Here is a 25,749-nt window from a genome sequence, read left to right on the forward strand (position 1 = left end):
TTCAGAAAAAACATCTATACAGATGAATTTATTGGCAAAACTTTATCTAAATACAAAATTTCCAGATAATCCATTCCCATCATTTAACATTGATAAGAAATAAAATACTCTAACGGTATACGCTGTAAATATAATCTTTATGTGCAAGTGGTCATAATATGTATATCTATATTACCGCATCGCAATTACCATTTCTTTGCTATATAGAAAATTACTAGTCATGATATGACGAGTGCGAATTTCTTACGGTACGCTAAAAGTCTTTGTGAAACCTTTGTGAAATAAACCTGGAATCTTTCTGAATAATTCAGAAACCTTGCAACACTGCACATTTCTAGGTATTGCTATTTCCCATTGTTTCTGTCTCATCAATCTGGAGCAGTCACAGCAGAGCTGAAGGGAAAATACCTCATATGCAAGCTGAGTATATCTTCACACAGATAGCTAAAAAGATTTTATCTTATATGTATTAACTACTTCACGGTAACCTGATCAGTGAATGAACAACTAAACCCATTTTTTTTCAGAAAAAATTGTTAATAATTAGTATTCTGTTTAAGACATTAAAAAACATCTTTAATGACATGTGCAATTTATAGTCTTCTATACTATACATTTCTGTGCGCGTCTGTCTGTGTGTATGTCTGTAATCCTATTTATTCCGGACTGGCTATGTCCACCAAGTCAATACTGGTACCGTTAGATGCAGGACATCCAGGGGCAGCTATTCTGCTCTGTGTTACCCCTCTAAACCCTAAAATTTGGTAATGTATCGTAAAGCGAAAGGCGGTAAGGGACGGATCACCCTTTATACACCGCCGAAGGTGGGGTTTATGGCCAGCCGCCGCAGGCAGTTAGGATTTGGCGATAACCCCGTCTCTCTCTCTCTCTGTGAGTCTGTAAACCCTCCTCCTCCGGACTGCCCATGTCTACCAGGTCAATACTGCTGGTACAGTTGAATACAACGGTACGTCCAGAGGTAGCTCTCGGACCTTGTCGCACCTTCTTCACCGAACCGAAGATATGAATCGATAAAAATACTACTACAGTCGGCGCTCATTATAACGACCACTCATTATAAAGACCAATCCATTATAACGACCTGTGGTAAAAGTCCCAACTTTGTTCCAATGAACTCTATGTTAATTTACTTCCGGTATAACGACCGTTCTGCATCATCTAATTCAATACAGCGACCAAATTCAGCAAACACTATTCCTGGTGTTTTTTCCAACAATACTTAATGTGTCACTTGAAATGACCTTCATTATCGTTTACAGACTGGAAGAAGGTGAAAATTACAAAGTGGGTATCCTTACAGCTTTGCATCTTTCTAAAACAGCATGGAATTCAGAAAAGACACATCGAGAATTGCATCCACCATGTTGATTTTAAAAAGCAAAGGAAAAATGCTTAAATGATTTGTCAGACAATCCAAGATGAGAATTTCGACGAAGAAAATGAAACGCTGTAAAAAAATTCTAAAAAAAAAAAAAAAATGAAATTGGTAGAAGTGTTAAACTTTGACTGTTATGCTAAAATCAATTATGATTTAGAATGTGACAAACACGTGTCTGTCAGAAAATGAAGTATTTCTCGATATTGTGCACAAAAACAAATTAATGTATCAGGATCAGATGAAGAAGAAGAAATTGAGACCAAAGTTCCCAGTATGAAAAATGTTTCAAATGCTCAAGAGACTTTTAAGTGTTTCTTTGAAAAGCAAGAAAAACACTTTTTATCATCTATAACTGAAATGGAAAATTATGTTTTGTAAAAATTACATGTGTAAATAGGCAACTGTTTCTGATTTTATCTTCAGAAAATAAATGATTTTTAAGTACTGTAATACAATTTTTCCTATATTTTCTACTTAGAAATACTTTGTCATTACATTTTGCACTCATAATTTAAAAAAAAAATTCCCATGATAAAAAATAATTTGGGCATTTTACTGGAGTCTTTAAAAAAGTAACAATTGTATTTGAACAACGGAACATGCATGATGCATGTGTATATTATTAAAAAATTCTATCTCTTATAATGACCACTCATTATAAAGACCTTTTTCTCCGGCACGGAGATGGTCGTTATATCGAGTTTCGACTGTAAAATCCTCAATTTTCACCCACCGCAAACGGCATTGAGCAACCGCAGGCGGCGAACAGGAGTAGGCGAGCGAAGCGATCAGGGTAGTGGAACTTTCAAAACTTTGATTGCTCTGAATTTGTTTGGGTAATTTAAATTTTAAAAAATTCAACAACTAAGTGAATGAACAATTGAAAGGCTCTTGGTAAGAATGTGATATGCCACATGATGTGAATTTTTCAGTTGGCCAATTTCCAACGTATAAAAAATATTTGCAGATTTTTTCAAAGGTAATATGCATTCTATATTTTGCAATACTAAAACCAGATGTGTTTTTCTCCAAATGACATAATACATTGTCATGTTTATTTCAATTTTAGTTATGAGAAACAAAAATTTTGATCGAAAAGCCACTCCTTGTGGCTTGTCACATTTCTGCTCAGAGCCATTCAATTCTAACCAAACCAGAGGACAGACTCAACATTTTCTCGTCACTTTCTTTTTGGAATTGCCTAGAACAGAGGTTCCCAAGTGGGGGGGTGGGGGGCACGGCACCTTGGGATGCCCCAAGAGACGAGGTGTGTCAGGAAATGTCAATGGTATAAATATGAATACATATAATACGGCAGAGAAAAGACAGGGTGCTTTGAGAATATTCTACTTCTTCAAAGGGTGCCACGAAATGAAAAAGTTTGGACTACATTTGACAAGAAATGGCGAACATCTGGTCTATTAATTACGTCTATTAGTTTGCAGGGATGCCAGCGTTTGCAGATGTGAGTTTGCTTCAAAATCAAGCAGTCAAAGAGTGAAATTAACTAAACACGCGCATCAAATTTTTCACTTTCCCACTCATTCAGATAGACTCATCTAAACTAGACGTTTGCCAATTCCATTTCAACAGTGGGCAAACAGAGTTGGTATTCTCCCAATAGGTGATCTACCACTCAAGTACTCTACTTACTCAATAGGTGGCGGCACTTTCATTGCATATAAAAGACAATTGGTTTTAGTGGCTCCATCTATTGAGTAGCTAGATATATAGCGGTAGACTATAGCGGTAGATCACCTACTGGGCTTAATACATACTTACTTCTTTGTGAAGTTTTTGCCTTCGGTTTTGTTATAGATGTTCCAGATTGACAATCTCAAAACGACAAGAACAATTGAGTGCTAAAGTTAAAAGCAGTGATGCTAATTAACGAAAAAAAAAACCCACCCAATTTCTGAAATCAGGAAACTTTTCACAAAGAATGGGAAACTGATGGAAATCTGTGAAATCCCGAAGCGTTGCTAGAAATGTTGCTACGTTTCGGAATTTTCTCTGTACACATTTTATCTGATGACCCTTGCTTGCCTCCATATTTGTTTGTTATTGCTAACAAAACATTATTGCCATCATGTCCGAAATGAGCACCAAATTTGCAACTCTTCATAAGCTACTGCAGCACGCGAAGCGAATGAAGAAAGGATAACTAAATAAATAAAAAGTCACTAGATATATTTTGTAATGCCGTTGTTTTTTTTTTCTGAAATACATGAAAGGATGTTACTTACATTGAGAAAAATGGATGAAGACTTTCATTCATGAAACCAAGACCCCAAATCACGTGATAGATTTTAAAGCCAAGCATTGGAAGAAATCAGGCTTCTTTCGCTTGTTTCACGCAAAACATGCCAGCCATTCGTCATTGTTGAGTCACGTGACTTTGGGGGTCTTTGGGTCAGGTTTTGCTAAGCCAATGATTGGTCTTGATCCCTCCATTTTGATCCCTGCTCTAAGGTTCCCTATGGTAATGCATTAAACCAAGCTCACTATCCGAATTGCACAAAAACATGACAAAAAGGGTAAAACAAAGTTTTATTTATTGCAATGACGAACGTTCTTAAAGAGAACAAAAGAACACTGATAATTTTAAAATCAGTTCATTTTTCTCCTTGCTCTGAAGACGAATCGTCGAAAATAACAAACATAGGATTTTCAATGAAGTCATTTCCTTCCCTGATGTTCTGGACCTCTTCTGGTGACTGAAAATGGAAGTTTAAAAGATATCAGTCTTGACAGAGTTATTACTAAGAAATAAATAGGGCAAAACAATGACATTTCTATTTATTAATGATATTTATTCAGTGCAAAACGACCATGGATAGTTTAGTTTTGGTGAGAAGAGGCCCGACTTTGAGAGAGTTCAGTTATTCACGGGGAGAAAAAGTAACAAGGGGAGAGATTGCTGTATTTGCATATATGGGTCACTGTATCAGTACATTTTTGCGAGGAGTTCATAAATCGTTCCGTGTTTCTTATTTGAACTTTGTATTCTACTATTGTTTTCTCGTGTGTGCTTTATAATTTCAATCAGTGCAAACATTTTTCTTTTCGAATCACTGCATCCCAGTGACGTGGCAATGGGGATGACAGGGGGTTTTATCTCTCCTGTGAGGGAACAAAATTTAGCGCCGGTCAAATATTCCTTAAAATAATAATAATAAAAAAAAACACCTGCGTCTGGCGATGGGCTCTTCGAGACCTTTTCATTTGAATGCTGTCAAGTTGCATTCAAAAGATGTTTTACTATATTACATATACTTAATTTTCAGAAAGAAATCTCTCATACTTTGTGCGCGATGAGTTTAGAAAAAAGTTAAACCGAGGAAAAAAAGCAAAATAAAGATTTTTTCAAAAATTTTTGGTCAGTCTTCAAAACGTTCTCTGCCATCTTATTTAAAGTTAAATTCCCTACACTATAGTACGAAAAAAATTGTATGGTGCGATTGTTTGGGATGTGTAACGAAATAAACACAAAAAAGGGCTAAAAATCACGTAAAACATTTAACTATGAAAAAAAACTAATTAGAAATTTAGAATTTGGGCTTTGAGGTGCAGACCCCCTGGGTACGTTCGAATTTTCAACCATTTTGCTAAGTGCTTTTATTGTAATTATTATTTTCAAAAACTCTTACTGTCTCTCATAAGCCTTTTGGGACTTTTTTTTTAATTGATAATAAAAGCTAATAATTTTGTTAAGAGACCGTTTTCGTGATTTCCGTAACGGACCAGCCCTAGCAATCGTAAATTTTGAACAGAATTCATTCTGGCACGTAAATAATCATTTTGGAGAAGAATACTATCTTCCAAATATTCTTCACCCCGAGGACGCATTGCTCTGGAGTCAACATTATTTTTGTTGCTAAATAGAACTTTCACTCAGAACCGTGGGGAGCCTTACGACATCAGACACGTGATTGGTATCAGTGATGTTCCCATCAATTTTTCAGGGGGGTATACTTTCAGCAAGGGCGTGAACAAAAATTTTGATGCCCACAAATTACTTTTACGGGCCCTCCTCCATATTGTTTACCCCTATATTTCACCCCTCATTTTAAAAGTATTTTGCCCTCTTCAGGCTCGGGCCCAGGCCAACAGGTGTATCCCCCCCCCGTGCACCCCCCCCCCCGACGCTCAGTCATCCATTATGCACGATTTGTGTATGCGATCCTATACATAATGTGTCTAAAAATGTTTGAGAATATTTGGCGTATATAGAGTATACCCTATGGGAAAATCCCCGATTGGAATATCTCAGGTTTGATGCCCGAGGTCGTAAAATTTTTTCGAGTACATGCGCGGTACTGTCTCGTAACATCTGCGGACCCGAAAGTCCTGTGTGTCGATAGTTGAAAATCTACCAGAGTCTACGGCCTTACGAAAATGGTTGATAGAGCTTAATAGAATTCTATAGAAAATTATATAGAAGTCTATAAGAAAGTTCCTATAGAAATTATTTCTATATAATTCTATAGATATCCATATAGAGCTTGAAAATGAAGTTTCTTTAGAGAATTTCTTCTATAAAGTTCTATAGAAACTGCTATAGAATTTGAGCATAAGGTTTCTATAGAATTTGATCAGAAAACTTCCCTTACTGTAGAATTTTGTAAAAAGTTGAGAATTCGTTCATTTTGTTTACAATTATAGTTTTCATTAGTGTTTATATAATACTTCTTTGGAAAGGCTAAAAAGTCCTAATTAATTAGGAAGTTTAATCCCTAAAATGAAATGGTTTAATTCCTAATTAATCTATTTAATTTTAAGAATAATTGTTTTAACAATTAATTATTTGTTAAGGTCATATTTTTTCTTACAACGGCGGATTGTAGTATGGTCTTTAATAATAATACTGTTGCATTTTGTCATAGTTCGATGAAAAAAATCAAACTTAATTAAATAAAAAATATAATCATAAAAGATTAAAAATTATTTATTATTTACAATGTTTAAGTTATTGTATAGTAATAATAAAACTTCTAAACATTGAAATTAATTCTAAAAATGTGAGAATTCGTAAAAATTCTTGTCACATTGCTTAGTAAATAAAATAATCAAAATTCCAAGATGCAACTCCGTATTTTGTCGCGAGAGTTTGCCAGTAGTATTTCTCTCAATCTCTTTGCGCATGCGCCAGTCTGTTTTCCCTTTTCTGCCCCGAACGGCGATCGCGTCCATCTTGCACGTGCGATCCTCTAAGGGTTGCAATGAAAATGGCTGAATCTTGCCGAATTCGTTAGAAAGTATGTATTATTTTTGTGTTGTTTTGTTATATTTATATTTTTATTGTTATATTAAACAAATTGGGAATGAAAAAATTTATAAATAGTAGTTATAAAACAAAACTTGAATTTTTTAAATCCAGAATGAACTTCATTATGCATCGGAAATAGCATTTGATTTTGCTAAATAAATAAAGCTTATAACTGAGTAATAACATTATTAATTTACTAGTGATTTTTGCATCATAAATTTATGTGTAAGTAACAATAACCGAAAGTTTGGACGTGTTAACATTGTTTAGTATACTGATAGGGGTTTTAATATTTAATTAGCACTCCCAAATGGTATCACTGTCCAGTGTTATGAAGAGTCTTTATCTAACAATAATGTGTAATCGTAGTAATAAATTGCTGCACCTAATATTTTTAGGCATAATTTGGTTTATGAGACTCTTAATAGGATCTAGCGGCTGTATAGGAAGATCTATATAGGCTCTATAAAAAGATCTATAGAGGCTCTATAAGAAATACCTGTATAGAGTTTTATAGAATTATGGCCTAATTTTCTATAGGATTCTATAAAAATAACTCTATAGAATTCTATAAGAAGTTTATAGAATTCTATAGAACTAATTTTATAGAAACCTATAGAATTTTTCACTATAGAATTCTATAGAAAACGGCCTACAGAAAATTGGGCCATAATTCTATAAGATTCCATATAGGTATTTCTAAAGAATTTTTTTTATAGAATTCTATAGACCATTTTCATAAGGGAGACTGTACTTGACTTGTGAGACTGGAGAAATTTCGAGATTAGTTTAGCAGGAAATCTACCGCTCTAGTTATCTTGTTACACACTAGATGGCATCTTAAACAACATTTAAAAACCATTGATTTCAGTGACACCATCTATTGTGTAATTGTACGTCTAGAGTAACAGATCCTCTGCTACAGCTAGAATAATAAATTTCCATCCGCATTAGTTTCGTGTCTAAAATCTGGGAATGACTGGTGGCACCATCTTTGGATGGCTAATTAAATTATCATTGCTCTGTTAGATGTCTAACCTGCCGAGACAACGCAGCCCTCTTTCCATGAATAATGATATTCATGGGGCAAAAAGCAATAAAATTTTTATTTCTGTGAAATGACCTCAGCAGCTTAGAATACGAACATTCCGCAAAGATTTCACGAATGAGCATACTTCCGAAGTGATGCTGGTGCCATAAACAGGATTATCGAAAGCGTTGTCCTTGACCGGTGCGTCGCCAGAGGTAGGGATGTCCCCAGGTTGCAGATCCTCGTGCGGTGTGGTTCCCAGTTCCAGCTCTATTTTGTCAGCACGTAAATCAAATCTGGCGAATGAAAATCCAGGGATTCTGTTGAAAAACAGGCTATTTAGAATTTCAGAGAAATTAAAACTGTAACAGAACATTGAACTCAAACATAGTTTCTGAACACATTCAATTTAAATCGAAGATAAAAATCAATTGTCGATTTTTTCTTCCCTTTTGAAAAACCAAATTCAATATTTTTTACCTGACCGAAATTCTAAAGAATCTCATCTGGTTCGTGCGACAAATTAAGCAGCAAAAGCATCAAAATCTCAGTTGTTGTTGCTATTGCTGTTGTCGTATGACAAGTGCAAAGAGGTACGAAAAAACTAGAAGTCAAATGGGGACAGAAGCATGGACCATAGCCCTGGTCACATCTTTGACTTCCTCCATATTAAGGGTGTCCTAGCAGCAGTCGGAGTCGTTTTGGAAGAGGATCGAGGCAACAATGAAGCAACTGAAAATATCACTCTGATCTAGCTGGAAAAAAAAAAAGGCCAGTTAGCATTATTTAGAAGTGAAAAGCATCGAAGAATGTACTTACTGTCTCCTCTTGTAAATATAAAATGCTGTAGCAGTACCAATCAATGCTATGACGACAATAACTATTCCTGCTACTCCACCCGAAGACAAGCCTAAAAAATGTGGAATGGAGAAATCATATTAGAATAATTTTTACATACATACCACGGATGCACCGTTTGGCTGTCATGGTATTGTGGATCAATACATGTTTCACATACTGTAGCACCCCATGACTGAGGTGACCAGAAACTTTTTTCTCTAAACGAGAAGCTTTAGAATTTTAGGCAAGATTATGGTTAACTAGCAAAAATACCCGGCGTTGCCTGGGTCAGTAATAATTATGAGAAAAATCGTTACTTGCTTTTTTTTTTTTCTGGTTTAAGTGAAAGAATTTAAAACACATCTTTTTGACGTGATTAAAAATAAGAGTTTCTTCCTTACCCATAAAAGTAAAATAGCAATAAGTATAAAGAACAAAATAGTATTGATTTAGAAACGAAAGCACTATATTTAAGCATATACAAATTTCCAAAACATGAAATTATTCTTCTCATGTTTAAACAGATTAATCTGTTGATACTTTTTTTTTTAACATGGAGTCTAAAACCTTCTCTGTATTGCTATTGAAGTTGCTCGTAATCCCCTTATACTTGCTTTAGTTATTTTGGGAAATTTCAATCATTGTGGGCTCTTGGTGCGATTTTACCGAATTTGCGGGAATCGTTTTGGGATACCTTCGATGATGCTCCCCCCTTCTTTCCTTACTTTGTAAAACGATATGATATTAATTTTCGTTACAGAGATATCGTCGCTAGATGCTGAGATATTTTTGGTCACCATAAAATGGCGCTAAACAGTTTCATCCGAAATGTTACCAAAATAAGTAATACAATTTGGTGATTGTTTGAAATTGTGCAAAAAGGAAAATTAATGGAAGTTTTTGTGCTGTTTATGGATTTGCCTAATTTAGTTGCTGGATTATTTAACACAGTAAAAAAAGTTTTTTAAAGATTCTTTGATTGGCGATATTTTGTTTACATGGTGAAAGCTGAGAAACATTATGACGTAGTCTTCGGCTTCAAAAACAGCGACGTTGAAAAAAACTGCCAAATGCATCAGCTACGGAAATCTTTCTGCAAAAATTTTGGCGATCTGCTGATTGATTGGATAATGAGTAAGTGTTCAATCAGCGTAAATAAGAATAAAAACCATCAATTACATTAAAGTTCTGTTTAAATGGAAAATGATTAGACAAATCATATATTATTTGCCAATCTTGTGCAAAAATCTTACTTCAAGATTTGACTTGAGAAAAGCCTTGAACAGGCACGAAAATCAAAGATAGTCAACAATGCAACAATTGTCGCTATCGACAGGGAGTTGAGATGATACACTAAATACTATATTGTGTTAAGGAAAGCCTTCGAGCATGTAACTAAAAAGGTCATAACTCGTTTTTTATTCTACTTAGAAATTTGGAACAGGTGCCATTTTCAGCAGAAAAATCAGAGCTTTCGATGGACATATAATGTAAATATGTGCAAGTATTTTTTCATCCCTATATTAGAGAATTTATAAGAAAATTGTATTTTATTGCTCCCCTAAGGGGGTTTTGCCCCCATAACGTGACGAAAACTACCCTATGTGTTATTCTGATGCATAAGCTATATTATTGTAAAGTTTCATCGAAATCCGTTCAGTAGTTTTTGCGTGAAAGAGTAACAAACATCCCTACATCCATACATCCATACATCCATACAGACAAACTTTCGCAAATATAATAGTAGTAAGATATATGAAAAAATAAAAAATAAATAAAATTAAAAAAAAAAAAAGCATTTTTTTATTGAACCGATGTTAGCAGATCAAATAGAAAAATGGCACTTCAGGTTTCAATCGACGCACGTATAATAATAAGCTGAGTCAATCACTATTAATATTAAACCTAATCTGAGATTTCATACATCACGTGCTCTTTATTTACATCTCTCAGACTAGGGTTGTCAGATGAAAAACTTCGAAAATAGCCAAAAATAACTGACATGCGCGATAACTGCACCATGATTTTAGAAGCTTCAATGGAGTCGTCTACAAAATTTTAAAAGCATTTTTTTTCTGAAAGAGCATGCTTAAAAATATAGAATCTGACTATTTTTTAAATAATTTGTCCAAGTTTAATATTTTTAAAAAATTACTTAAATCGGTGCGCTATCATTGTTTACTTTTCTGTCGTGTGAAATCACAAATGATGAAATGACATTCAGTGTTGCCATTCACGGAGCAAAATATTTAATTCGCATGTTTACTCACATGTATTGGCATCGATAGGGTTGATAGCAAGCGTAGAGCGCAATTTTAATTCGCTGCTTGATTATCACAACATGGAAACGTAGTAAAAGGACGCAGCAAAGTGTATCATTTGTGACGTCATCAAGACCACGCCTTGTTTGAAAAGTCGTACACTTTAAAAAATTAACTGAAAAAAACTGTTCTGAAAACGAAAGTATTTTCTGAGTCCATGTTTTTCTTTGCCCATTATATTCATTTCAATGACTAAAAGTAATACTTTTGACTGAAGGAAACCAACCCATTCAACTCACTTATTAACATTCGCTTTGCAGTAAATTTGCACTAAAGCACTGCATAACTTTAAAGAATTTCAGTTTCAGTTGTATTTGTTTAAAATTTGTCAATTTGTCACGGTCAAGTTTGAGAACGTGACACTTTGAAAATTACTCGCCATTGATTATCACAACGTGGAAACGTAGTAGAAGGACGCAGCAAAGTGCATCATTTGTGACGTCATAAAGACCACGCCTTGTTTTCAAAATCGGACATTTTAAAAAATTAATTAAAAAATAACTGTTGGGAAAATGAAAGTATTTTCTGGGTCCATGTTTTTTTTTTTTTTTTATACTCATTCTATCAATTTCAGTGACAAAAAGTAGTGCTTTTGACTGAAGGAAACAACCCCATTGTATAACCACAATACAGTTGCAATCTTGTGTATTTTGATAATAAGAATAATGTCGCGACCCCATCAGAATAATTTTCGTCCGCATTTGGAATCGAATCGCAACTCACTGGTTGGGAACCCCTGCCGTAAAGGAACCATGGAAACAGCAGACGTTTAGCTCATTTGTTTTCCATTCTAAAAAGAAGACTTTGAAAATATTGAATTTCAAAGGATATGAGTATTTTGATTGAATCTTACCGTCATCTGTTCCCAAGCGATCGTATGTCATAATTCCGGATGCCCATTCTTCTGATTTTTGCAATTCTGCCGATTCTACTTTGTACATTCCCTTTTCTTTGATATCTGTGAAATAAGGAAAGATACTTTTAAAGAAAAATTGTTTTCAAATGAAAAAAGAACCGACTTCAGAAAACAACGAGGAACTAAAAAGTAAAAAATAATTGGTCATACTTACATACGATTTCCTACCCAAACGTATAAATCAAATTTATTTCACAGTTCCAGTACAAAAATTAACTTAACTAAACACCCAATTATGAAATAAACATTGATTTTAATTACTATACGATGAATTACTTTAATACCTAACTAATTATGTACGATCTCTTAATTTTTAATAACCATTTGAAGTCGGGGCCTCCTATAAACTACTATCTAACGTTACAGACAACCCAGCAAATCCTGAGTTAAACACTAATTTAACAAAACCAAAAGTCTTTAAAACTAAACCTACTCAGTTACGTTAGGTAGTAGTTTATAGGAGGCCCCGACTTCAAATGGCTATTAAAAATTAAGAGATCGTATATAATTAGTTAGGTATTAAAATAAGTCATCGTATAGTAATTAAAATCAGTGTTTATTTCATAATTGGGTGGTTAGTTTAGTTGTTTTTTGTACTGAAATTGTAAAATAAATTTGATTTATACGTTTGGGTAGGAAATAGAATGTAAGTGTAATCAGTTATTTTTTGCTTTTTAGTTCCTCTTTGTTTTCTGAAGTCGGTTCTTTTTTCATTTGAAAATAATTTTCCTTTTGAAAAAATCTTCATAAATTGCATTATGAAAAGTGCTTGGTATTTAAAAAAAAATCTGTTCTTCTTTAATTACAATTAAATAGGTCTTCTATTTTTAAGCAAAAATAATAAATACAGTATTTTAAAAAATATATATATAACTAAACCTACTCAGTTACGTTAGGTAGTACAGTAGGCCCTCGTTTTTACGCGGGGGTTACGTTCCACGGAAATGCCGCGTAAATCGAAACCGCCAAAATTGAGATCTAATACTAGTGTTAAAATAGGGTTTTGGTTCCGTAGGTAACAAAATACTTCATTCTAGTGATGACTAATTATATGATAAGTTTAATGTGTACTTATATCAACTTTTATGCACAACATGCATAAAGAAAACATAAATTAATTTCGTGTTCCGTTTATAAAGAGGAGCTGGCTATGATAGTCTTTTGGCAGTCATCAAGAATTTTTCTCTGTAATTCTTTGCAGAGCATTAACGCATCCATGATCATTTTCTCATTTATACAAAAGGTCGAATGCTCCTATGAGAAAAATATACATTTCAGCATACAATGAAAAAGTTTTTCTGCACAAAAAGGATTCCCTTGAAAATTGAATTTTTTAATCTAATATCTTTTATATGCTTACATTATGCTTAGTGGTCTGAACGGAATCAAAGCTTTAAAAAAAAAGAAAGAACATCCTTCGATTAATAGTCAACTTATTTGAACAATAAGTGTATCCTGCATAAAGGAGTCGAAACGCTAAGTAGCATTCCAGTCGTATTGATTTTATTTCCTTACGTGTGTTATATGTTGTATGTTATGAGTACATGTAATGCGTAATATTAATCTATATTAGTTATAATGTCAGACAGCCCGGGTAGGCCCGAAGTTCAGCTAGTTTATAGCCGGACGCTCTACCAAAAAGTCCAGTGCCTTAAGCTTTATTAAAAAAAAATAATAATAAAAATTAATTGTATTTTTTTTTTTTTTCGCTGAAAGCGATGCAAAAAAAATGGAAAATTGTATTAAAATTTTTCTTAAAAAAATCCGCTTAAGAACTACAGGCTGCATCAAGGTTTTGCAACAGCAAGGGGCGCATCAGAAAAATTGATTTTTAGACCGTAAGTCTTTCATCATTATCTGGCCCGATAAGCTTTAAAATTAGGGGGGAAATTCTTCCAGAAATAAGATAGATCTCGCATACAGGCACAAAAATAATCCACAGAAATAATATATAAGGTAAGATATTGAAGAGAAGTGTTATAGCAGGCTGCTTGAACCCTTATGGCTTAGATGGCAGCACGTGTTCATCATTTAACCGAACAGTTAAAATACAAAATCAGTTGAACTAAGTTTGTTTTTTAAGCGTAGCTTTTCGAATGTGGTATAAATGTGACTATTTGTTTTATTTTGCCGAAAGAAGAAAAAAAAAAAAAAAGATATTTTACCTATCAAGTTGTTAGTAAGTTTAATGTTTTACTTCGTATTCTAATACATATTCATAGTTGAACTGAATGAAAGCGTAATTTCAATTTGTGATAGAAATTTTTTTATTTGTACAAAGAGTCAAAAACTGTCATTAGAACAATCTACATTTCAGTATAGGATTTATTTTTTTCCTAACAAAAAACTATTCCATTGTAGTCTAAAACCTTAAAACTGATACTTATATTTTCGCTTACATTATGCTTTAGCTTTCTGCCCGAAGTCAAAGCTTTAAAAAAAAAATCTACGCTTAAGAATGGATAAAGCTACATGTTGCATCAAATTTTCGTAACATCAAGGAGCGTATCAATCTCGTTTAAATTACTATCTCTTTTGCATTATTTATCGTTTTTATGTAATACTTGATATCTGGCTAACTTTTTGATGCAGATCGTCCGGGCAGGGCCCGAACACTCGTTCTTCTGGTTATCATTCGAACGCTTTGCCGATCGAGCTGTTCAGTTCTGTCGACCGGAGCGCAAATTAAACTTATTAATTTAACTGAAAACCTCAGTTCGGTGCTTTAAAAGAGTTTTTTTTTTTGATAGAAAAAAAAACAATTTTTAGACCGTGGGTCTATTTTTCGTCATTAGCCTGCACGATAAGCTTGAAAATGAGATGCAAATCAAAGAAATCGATCAAGAATTGAGGAAAATCTTGCGTAGGAACAAAAAACAGGTTACAGAAATAATATAAAAGGATAATTTTTCATTGTTTTTGTCCCCTACAAACAAATTAAAAAACAACTACGTCACTTCCGTCACACAAAAAAAGCTTGCGGATCAGAATTTCAAAGCTCTTGCATAAGATGTTTCACTTTACAAGAATGTAAGAAAGCAGTACAAGCACCTTTACTGAGAGATTCATGAATCAGCTCAGCTTTTTATTGTTTTTGTCAACAATTAACAAACAACTATTTACACAAAAAGCATACGGATTAGAATTCCAAATCCCTTGCATAAGATGTTTCACTTTACAAAACTACAATTTATGAACAGTACAAGTACCTTTACTGAGATATTCATGAATTAGCTTAGCTGCTTTGTTCGCCAATCCTTTTATTTCAGAGCCATCAACAAAAATGGACTGGATGAGTCCGTCGTGAGTCTTCGAAGTGAAACTATCAACTGCCAGGAACTCGGGCTGAAAACATTTATTTTTTTGTCATACGTGTATCAACAGCACATCCACGTTTGACCTGCAAGACCTCTCTCCGTTAGTCTAATTTGTACGTACTTCCAATTGCAAAATTGACCTACTAAGGAGTTAAGATATTAAAAGTTTGAAGCGATATAAAAATTAGAAAAAAAAAATGAAAAAAAAAATTAATTTGAATTTTGACATCTTGAATTCAAATTATGTTTTTCGCAATCACAAGTGTGTGTATGTAGGCGTGTGTGTTTGTGTGTGGGGTATGTGTATTTGTATGTAGGGGTATGTGTATGTGTGTGTAGGCATGTGTGTTTGTCCGTGTGCTGGCATAAGTGTGCGGGTAGTTGTGTATATGAATGTGTGTATGTGTGTGTGGGGGTATGTGTATGCAGTGCTCGATTTCTAAAAATTGAGGTACCGGAACTCTGTTAAGGGCGGACACACCGGGGGGTCTGAGGGGTATCCATACCCCCCCCCCAGCTAAAGGGGGGTCCGGGGGCTCTCGGAAAATTTTCAAAATTTCAGTTTAAAATTACGCATTTTTAGGCTGTTTTTACTTCTCAATCAACAATAGTTTAGTGTTCAAAAAGTAAGGCTTGAAACAAATATTTTGACTAATCAAGTAAGAAGAAATTTCAGTCAGCAACATCAACACTTTAACACAGTCAATCAACAAGTCAAACTGCCAACCACGTAAGAAAGGGAGTATTCGGTTAAAAAGAAAGAAATATTTTATTGAACTCAAACTTTTTAATAAACATAATGAAAAGCAGTAAAACAATACAACATAACTGTTTCAAAAATTGTTCTTAAAATATACTCCAAAACTTCATCATGTTTTCTTCGTATTTGCCTTCTCTTGATCTTTCCTTACTCTTGACAGCTAGCGCCGAGTGGTGTCCAGAAACCAGCCAAGAGTTAACATACTTCTCTGGATCAAACAGTCTAAGAGGAGGTCCATTAATTTTCAAAAACATCAGGCCAGAAACCGTTCTTATGTTGAGTGAAGATCGCAGCGGTGTAATTATTAAGTTCATCTGAGAGAATCCTCTTTCACATTCACTTGATGAAATGGCAACCGAGTCAATTGATTGTTTTACAGGATTGAGGCTTTCTGGTAACTCTCTGGAGTAGATATATTCGCGTAAACCTGTAATTAACTGTCTTTCGTTAAGTTTGAACCTGGAAGCAAGTTTCCTCATTTCATTTTCCCCAAAAGTTATTGGGAGTTTCGTCGGCCAGGTTTTGGTATCCATAACTTCAAGAGTTGTAGCTAACTCAACATCTTTGTCATCAAGTAGTCTCGTTTCAATAGAAGTTTTAAGGGCCTCGTAAAATATTTTGGGGTTCAACGGCTGATTGTCTGATCTCCCTTCTTTTGTGTGGAGAGGAACTCCGAAAAAAGACAAGTTGTTTACTGCTTCTTGAGCCATTGTTGAGTAGGACCCTGGAACTGTTTTTCTTTCTTCAAATAAACCAACTGTGATTAGCAATTTTCTGTTCGCATAGTTCAAATCTGCATTACGATGTTGTAAAGCTTCACTTAGTTCTGAAAGTTCTTGCAAAGCATCTGCCATCAATCCCAGGTCTAGAATGAAATTAGTTTCTGTGATTTTGTTAAGAAGTCCGGAAAAAGTACTTTTATCTTTGCTGTCTCTAGATGGGTCATTTGAAGCTTCTTTAAAGTGTTCGACTAATGCTTCATATGACGTCCAAACAGCTGACACAGATCTAAAACTAGATGCCACCCAACGGGTGCTCAAGACTCTTCCAATTTTTAACATTTCTGTATCCAAAAGAGTTGCACAGCTTCGAAGTTCCCTGCTGTTCTTTGGTGAAGCATGATAGACAACATAGAGTTTGTCAATAAAAGATTTAAACCTATTAACTTCTGAAACAGATTTAATAACGTCTGACACTGACAGCTCAAGTCTATGGTTTGCACAGTGCCAAACAATAACAGAAGGAAATTTCTCACGAAATAATGTTGCAACGCCTTTGTGCTTACCGATCATAGTAGCAGCACCATCACAAGTTAAGCTTGTTAAATTATTACTTAAAAATACGTCAGATAGTCCATTAGACCGAAGACAGTTCATCAAAGAGTCAAAAACAGCTCTAGCAGTAACGCCATCTAGTTCTATTAGATCCAAAAAGACGTTAGTGGAGCCACTCATACCGGTTTTAGGCAAAGAACACCGAACGTATACTATTAAACTTGACTTATTACTTAAGGACGTGGATTCATCAATTATCAAACCAAGTTTTGTATCATTCTTAATGATTTCATCTACAAAGGTTTTCTTCATTTCCTTACTGATATGCAAAGCAATTTTAGCACAGGCTTTGTCTGAGTGTAAAATGCGACCCATGTTAATCCCATTTAATTCTTGCAAATCAACTTCCGTTTCAAAATTGTTAAAAGACTGATTTTCTTTAACAACCTTGTACGCCGTTCGGAAAATTTTCCCCGTTATTTCTTTTTCATGAGAGTTCTGTCTCAAAATAGTTTTCTCCAGTCTTCCGTCTTTACTTTCGATTAGGATTTCAGCAGCTGCCTTATGACCAGCACTCTCTTTGTGGTCAAAAATCTTTTTCCTTAAAGACGTTTGCTTTTTCTGTTTAGTGTCACCATAACTGTCTATTTCAACATTTGCCCATTCTTTTGAAATTTTCATACCTGTTTTTTTCTTAACAGATAAGATCCCTACTTCTTTACAAGTACTGCATCCTAACTTTCCATTTTTAATTAACAACCAGTCATATTTTTCGCAAAAATCAGTTTTTTGAAAATTAGTCCAACAATCTGGCAAGGCATTGTCGTTACACTCAACCTTTTGTCCTTGTTCTTTAGAGTGATGTTCGTCAGAATCTGAACTGGTTACCTTTTCAGTGCTCGTTGACAGTTGTAAGGTCGTTGAAGATGGTTGCGTGAGGTTGTCTTCACAATCAATGGTTCGCTTAAGTCTCTTAGTATCACCCGAGGGTAAAAAAAAATCGGTTAACTTTTTGTTCATCTTATTTCACAACAATCACACTCGCATACATTGATAAACTTCAACACAACTAACCTAAGTAACGTAACAGAGATAAATAAAAGACGACCGTGTGTGCAAGTGGGTAGCGCGTAGTAGAGTACAGTACAGGACAACACGGACTCCTGACTACGGGACTACGACTGAGCAACTGAGCATCTAGTGATGAACGAAATGGGGAATAGACGCCAGACGGACGAGTCTATCTCTAACCTGGAGGGGTGCACGTGCGCCGCGGCGGATGAGTCTACTCACTGACAAAGAATTTTAACTGTTTTCAAATAATTTAGTTTTTTTACAGAGAGAGGTTCCGGAACGCCGTTCCGCCGCGTTCCGCCTGAAATCGAGCACTGTGTGTATGTATGTGTGTGTAGGCATATGTGTTTGTGTCAGTGTGCAGGCATAAATGTGTGGGTAATTGTGTGTATGTGTGTGTGCGTGCGTGTGTGTGTAGCTGCGTATGTATTATGCGCGTGTGTGTAGGACATGGATGCAACCTGGAGACCGCTTTCGCTATAGGAGCAGCATCGTGAGGAGCCGGTCGACGGTCATGGTGCGGAGGGTGGCGGTGGGGAAATAAAATCAAAGGACGCCAAAAACAGTCAAATGAAAGCAATAAGCAATCGTGATTGCTCAAAAAAAAAACTAATTTTTTGTATAGCTCCTAGGTCCTTAAAGTTCTATTTAGAATCGAGTTGCATGAGATTGCGTATTATGCTTTCACGTATCATAATACTATAAAATTGCATTAATTTTTCAAAAGCAGCGAAAAAGATCTTTTTTCTTTTTTGAGCAATCACGATTGCTTATTGTTCTCATTTGACTGTTTTTGGAGTGCTATCATTTTATTTTCCCATCGCCACACTCTGCAGTATCACCGTCGACCGGCTCCTCACGATGCTGCTCCTATAGCGAAAGCCATCTCCAGGTTGCATCCAGGTCCTACACACACGCGCATACATACACAACTACACACACACACACGCATACGTACACAAACACATATGCCTACACACGTACACATACCCCCACACACAAACACACATTCATACACACAACTACCCACACACTTATGTCAGCACACAGACACAAACACACATGCCTACACACATACACATACCCCCTACACACAAACACATATACCCCCACACACAAACACACACGCCTACATACACACACTCGTGATTGCGAAAAACATACAGTCGAGTCCCGACTTACGCGAGGGATGCGTTCCAAGACCCCTCGCGTAAGTCGAAATTTCGCGTTGTGGAAAAAGGTATGTGTAAAAACTTTTATAAAGATATTTACCACCTCAAATTGTTAAAAACCATTTCTTAGCTATACAGTAATTTCTTACATAAAAAACTGAATTTTTATTTATATTTTAAATTAAAAAAAAAAGTTTTATTCAACATAAAATACTGTTACGATGCACTAAATAAATGATCGATGGGAAAGAAAGACATAAAATAAACCAGTACACTACATACAGTATGTAATAAGAAAAACAAATGCACTATAGTTTAACTGGACAGTGGATCCAGTAATGATATTTGTAACTTAAAAAAGTGAAGATGATGATGATTTATGCTGCGTGATCTCAAATCGTTATTCTTTTATGTTTTTAAATACACAATACAGTTGCTTCACTAGTTCTTTTATAACGTTTCCATCTATGGCAATTGGCAATGCAACACCCCTCTTCCTGGTTTCTTAAATTCACAATACAAGAGCAGTTTCCATTTTCATAATTTTGGAATTTTGCTTAGATACTACTTGGTGAAGTTTGATGGACTTCCTTTTCTTAACTTTTAATTATACATGGAAGATTCACCCATGCCTAATTGTCGTGCTACCTTCGACGCATTTGTTCAATCACATAATTTAGTTTTTCTTTAATTGTCAGAAATTTTCTCTTTTTCTTTCTATCTTCACAAGATGAAACAGCGCTCTTAGGTGTCATTATATTTCAACAACTCTCACATTTAGAATGAAAAAAAAAATGGAAAATGAGGAGTAGTTATTTGTATAAGCGATGTATCAGACTAGTGCTGTGGGAACTTTCACTCTCAGTGATGCTAAAGGGATGAAAGTTCATTCACGAAAAAACATTTTTCAGTAGCCAATACCGCCACCACAATTCCCTCCCGAAAAGTTTCGTGTTGCGGGCGAGGAATTCGCATTATGTCTAAAATTCTTGACTGGTTAAAAAACATCGCGTTATAGCCATTTCGCGTAAGTCGGATCGCGTTGTAGCGGGAGTCGATTGTAATTTGAATTCAAGATGTTAAAATTCAAATTAATTTTTCTTTTTTTTCTTTTTTTTAAACTTTAACGGCACGTCTTTAAATTGTGTCACATCTTCATATTCCCACCTCATTTTCAGCAAGATTCCTTCGAATTTTAAACTCAAAGATTTCCTTGTTTGTGGCAAATGTTTTAATACTTTTTGTTGGCTTTACTTGTTGATGTATATTATTTCCCTAAATATAATCGTCAGGACCTAGGGGCCGTATAAAAAGTTAGACTCTGTATTTTTTCACTTAAAAGTTCTAATATCTAAACTCAGCATCATATTTTTTCCATATTTGCAATTGGAAATATGCATTTAGGACAAACGATTGAAGAAATTGAGGTCTCGCTGGTTAAACGAAGTCACACTGAATAACATACTAATTATACAGAGACGTTGTTGGGTTTATTTTTTGAAAGATGTGAAAATTCTCGACATTTTTTTAGAAGAGTGACATTCATTTTGGAGGAGTGAAAAACAGGAAAAAAGGGAAGATTTTATTGATCAAAGATCAATTCCATTACAATGCTAAAAGTTATTCCTTAACCATTGTATTAATTTAAAAAGAATACGAAGTATACTTACCTTGGACAATACACTTTCATGAAGTTCCAAAACTGTGCTAAGGGCAAAGCCACTTTTATACTTCATTGTAATCTTTGCACCTTTAAATATGAATTAAAAATATTAGAAATAGTTTGTGTTTTATTTACTTTATCATTCTAGCTCTAATACAGTACATATGAGGCAGTGCGAAGTAAAGCGATGTAAGTGGACATCTTCAAGTTTAAGTAAAACGCGTTTAAAGATAATGTAGGTTTCCACTGTATTTTTTTTAAATATAAATTATGCTGTACAGCAACACCTACCAGGGCTACTAGTACTATCTCTAGCTCCAAGACATAAGAGAGGTTCTCCTACTATTTGTGTTGGCTCTATCCAAATTTTTAGTTTTGCCAGTTACATCCCTTTTCTTCTCACTGCCTCATATGACAGAACATCCCACAGATTCGCAACTCAAGAGCTCGAATACGCGGTTAACACTACTAGGTACCGAAAAGGGTAAAACATTCCATTCCACGTGTTTTCTTCGGGGGTAAATTGCAGGCTTCAGACAGTTTGTGGTGTAATGTGATTTCAGAAGAATAGAAAAGAAAGCTTCCCACAAACACGATGGGAGAATACTGTCATTCACTAAGCGTCAAAGCAAGTTATAAGTAACGGCATGCGTTTATTTTACCTTTTTCATGTTTGTTTTACCTTCTTCATCCGCCATTAGACAGTGACTGCAGCGCTCCCTATAGTTTATTGGAGTTGCGAATTGAAAATATCCAATTGAAAAGTCAATTTTATCAAAAGTTTCACCTTGAGATCTTTTTGTGGTGATAGCAAATGCAGGTATTATTGGGAGCTGGAACTGAAAGACGTCCCTCACTCCGTAAAATAATTTATTTAAATATTAAAATCTCAAAAACGTAATCAAAATTAAAACATTTTAAATGCAGGTTAAAACGGAACACCCTGTGCATAGGGACCTTAAACCAGACATAAATGAGCTCATTCAAAGTCAAGCATCTTTCTACCACAGCCAGACTACGCTATCTCTATTGGACGTCTGCTCTGAGATTTGGGCACGTTCAATCACGATCGACCAATTTCTAAATCGCGCCATTCCGCAGCACGCCGTAATTGGTGCTGGAAAATAGAATGCTGCGATGCAGGGCCTGATTACCGCACATGCCAGTTAGGCCTGGGGCCCCATCTCCCTTAGGGGCCCCAAATGTTTTAAAAACTTATGCATAGCAACCGAAATATGTGTATTTTTGTGTTAGCAATAAAAATTCCTCTTTTAAATAAGTGTTAGACATCATTTTGCTTTGACTTAAAGTGCTTTGATTTAAAGTGATGAAATGCAGAGGGTACCTCCAAAGCATTGTGGGCCTTGGGCCCCACTTTTAGTTAGTCGGCCCCTGCTGCGATGAAAACTTAACGAAGTTTATATTGGTTAGTGGTTACATGAATTAAGAATCCACAGAAAGTACTCACCACACATTGGATTACAGTGTCCTACTACTTCGATTGGATCAGAGCAATCCAAAGCTTTATCTTTCACTTCAAACATGCAAATTGTAGGCAGTACCTTCGAAAAGAAACATAGAAATAAAAAGTAGTTTTTTAGTTGTTGGAGAGCCAAAGTGCTCTACCTAGGCAATCATACAAAGTTAAATAAATATACCTTTATGCATGAAAAGTAAAAATAAGAAATAACAACGTATAATTGCAGAAAAAATGCAGGAAAACTGCTTACGCGTGTTTCAGGGTTATAAGGAATCCCGTTTTCAATGCAAAATAAGTGAGCTTCTGGATGAAATGACAACCGACAAATGCTTTTGTCGGATGTCTGCTAGGGAACACCAAAACGCTATTAAAAAAATATTATTATTTAAAAACGTTTTTTTATTTTTTGTTGAAATAAATGAGCATTTATTTATTTAATTATTATTTATTTTAAATATTTTATTATTATCTTCCCCCCCCCCCGCCAATAAAAATTGAAAAAATAACAAGCATACGGATTCGTGAATTAAGTAGTTTATCAAAAGGGAACCTATCCACTTTTTAGAAAAAACTATTTAATGACATTTTCTAAATCTTTCAGATGACCTATATCAAATCACTTAATCTCAAGAAGTCCAAACGTGGAAAATCCTATTTAAGGGTAAAGTGCAGCTTTTTGATCAAAAGGTAACAAATCCATCCTCTGCACGTTTTATTTTGAACAAAAGGGGACATATTTTGAAAGAATCTGTAGTACGAGGGCTTTTGGATCCGAAGGAACACATGTCCAAAATCATCAAATTTTAATCCACTACTTTTAGGTCCATGCACTTCGATAAGAGAATATGAGAAGGTGAAATATTAGGGTTTTGGTGAAATTGGAACTCTCAACATTCAGGTTTTCGTTCAAAAGGGCACATATCCAAAATTAAGATGGCAATATCTCCTTGTTGTTTTTTTTTTTTTTTTTTTGAGCAATCACGATTGCTTATTGTTCTCATTTGACTGTTTTTGGCGTCCGTGCCTTTTTCAACTTGGACCAGCGAGCAACCTGCCAGCCGCCTGCGAGGCGTCCATGTCCTACACACACGCACGCTCACACACTCACACACATACACACACACACCTACGTGCATACACACAGGTTTGCGCACACACACAAGCCTACACACTTACACACACAACTATGCACACGTAACCGCCCAGGAGGAGAGGCAGGCTTGGAGGAGGGAACAGGAGCTGTTTCTAGAGACAATAACTCCAATGAGTAGGGTCCTGTCTCAGTTCGTGATTGCGAAAAACATAATTTGAATTCAAAATTTCAGAATTCAAATTATTATTATTATTATTATTATTTTGAGCAATCACGATTGCTTATTGCTTTCATTTGACTGTTTTTGGCGTGCTATCATTTTATTTTCCCACCGCCACCCTCCGCACCATCACCGTCGACCGGCTCCTCACGCTGCTGCTCCTACAGCCAAAGACGTCTCCAGGTTGCATCTGTGTCCTACACACACGCGCATACGTACACAACTACACACGCACACGCACGCACATACACACACATACACCTACACACACATACACCTACACACCTACACACACATACACCTACGCACACATACACCTACACACCTACACACACATACACCTACGCACACATACACCTACGCACATACACAAACACATACACACACATATACACACAACTACCCGCACATTCATGCCTGCACACAGACACATACATATCCCCCCCCCACACACACATTGATACACACAACTACCCACACACTTATGCCAGCACACAGACACATACACTTACCCCCCACACACACATACACTTACCCCCTACACACAAACACACATACCCCCCACACACAAACACAAACGCCTACATACACACACTCGTGATTGCGAAAAACATAATTTGAATTCAAGATGTCAAAATTCAAATTTTTTTAAAATTTTTTTTTTTACACAAACATTTTTTATTCTGGGCCATGATTTTCTGTGCTTTCGTGCTCCATTCTGTACCCAGAGAAGTTGATAAAACTATTTTGCTCTTACCCTGATTCGTTTTTCTCACCTCCTGTACATCTTAAGAACACTTTCGATAAATTAGTCCTCAATAATTTGAATCCCATCATTGCCCGGGATCCAACATCCAACCCATCGACACTTAAAGCCAAACATTTCCAATGCATTTGATCTCTGTCATTGGCATCTTTCGTAGCCTGTATATAAATATCTTCCGACTTCTAAGTTCTAAACATAGGCATCTCACCACTCACCCGTGGACTGTCGTTTCCGCAGGCACATCCTGTCGGATCGCTGCACTCCACAGGCGCAATGTGGATTCCGGGATTATCCGGAAACAACATCTTTCCGACAGGAGTGGCTAACAGGCTCCTGAACTGCTGTTCGGTGTAACCCTAGAAGAAAAAAGGTTTTTTTTTTTTTTAAACATTACAAGTTTACTCATGAGTGAGAAATATTTAACGTCAGAAATATTCTTTTTTTTACTTCCTTTAACAAAAAAAGAAGTATTGTATCATTGAGAAGGAATAGATAGAGAGAGTGCAACCCTACTATCCTGATGCGGCAACAGTACCATGTGACATGGGGAGCAATTTCGAGTTGACCGTAACCGCTGAAAAAGTTTTCATTAGCTGAAGCCATGCATGATAACAACCTTTAACTGTAGAAGGGAAAAATTAGATTTAGAGTAATAGTGCAGTATTCTAGCATTGTAAACTGTGAGGAAAAAGCCACACCAGGAGGTCCAGTAACTTTTCCCTAATATGTACAAATGTTTTTTACTTCTAAATAGAGAAAAAATAACATTTATATGCATTCAACGAGTACATATTCCGCAGTTGCCTATAATTTTTAAATTTTTGTACTTATTTTACCTATAAAAGTTATAAAACATTGTATATCTTGAGTGCAAATAACATTTTAGTTCCATAAAAACACTTTTTACTTAACTAGTAATTATTTTAACGGCTCTTAAGCATTTTGTGTACATTTGCTTTGTTGGCGAGAATCTTCTCGACAAGCTCCTGTGAACAGCAGATGCGCAAGAATAAAGATTTGCTATTTTCATTATGCTTCAATTTAAATACTAGTATGCCTGCGTATGAAATCATTTCAAAACATTGATTACAATACATATGAATCCATAAATTTTCGGTCAATAACAGAACACTTTAAACTATTTGTACATGCCCG

General features: G+C 35.4%; 1 protein-coding gene across 1 annotated transcript in view; it reads right to left on the bottom strand.

The window, feature by feature from the left end:
• Positions 1-3,937: 3,937 nt before the first annotated feature.
• The window catches only part of LOC129225240 (protein amnionless-like), a 66,404-nt gene continuing 44,592 nt past the window's right edge, over positions 3,938-25,749 (bottom strand). Inside the window, exons 5-12 of the mRNA XM_054859815.1 lie at positions 24,810-24,950; positions 22,504-22,597; positions 21,043-21,122; positions 14,985-15,120; positions 11,713-11,817; positions 8,518-8,608; positions 7,844-8,018; positions 3,938-4,116 (exon numbers count right to left, since the gene is read on the bottom strand). Of these exons, the coding sequence (XP_054715790.1) occupies positions 4,015-4,116; positions 7,844-8,018; positions 8,518-8,608; positions 11,713-11,817; positions 14,985-15,120; positions 21,043-21,122; positions 22,504-22,597; positions 24,810-24,950 (924 nt within the window). The 3' untranslated portion in view covers positions 3,938-4,014. The remainder of the gene's footprint in view (positions 4,117-7,843; positions 8,019-8,517; positions 8,609-11,712; positions 11,818-14,984; positions 15,121-21,042; positions 21,123-22,503; positions 22,598-24,809; positions 24,951-25,749) is intronic.

The sequence above is a fragment of the Uloborus diversus genome, chromosome 6 (genome assembly GCF_026930045.1).
Source record: "Uloborus diversus isolate 005 chromosome 6, Udiv.v.3.1, whole genome shotgun sequence".
NCBI classification, from domain to species: domain Eukaryota; kingdom Metazoa; phylum Arthropoda; class Arachnida; order Araneae; family Uloboridae; genus Uloborus; species Uloborus diversus.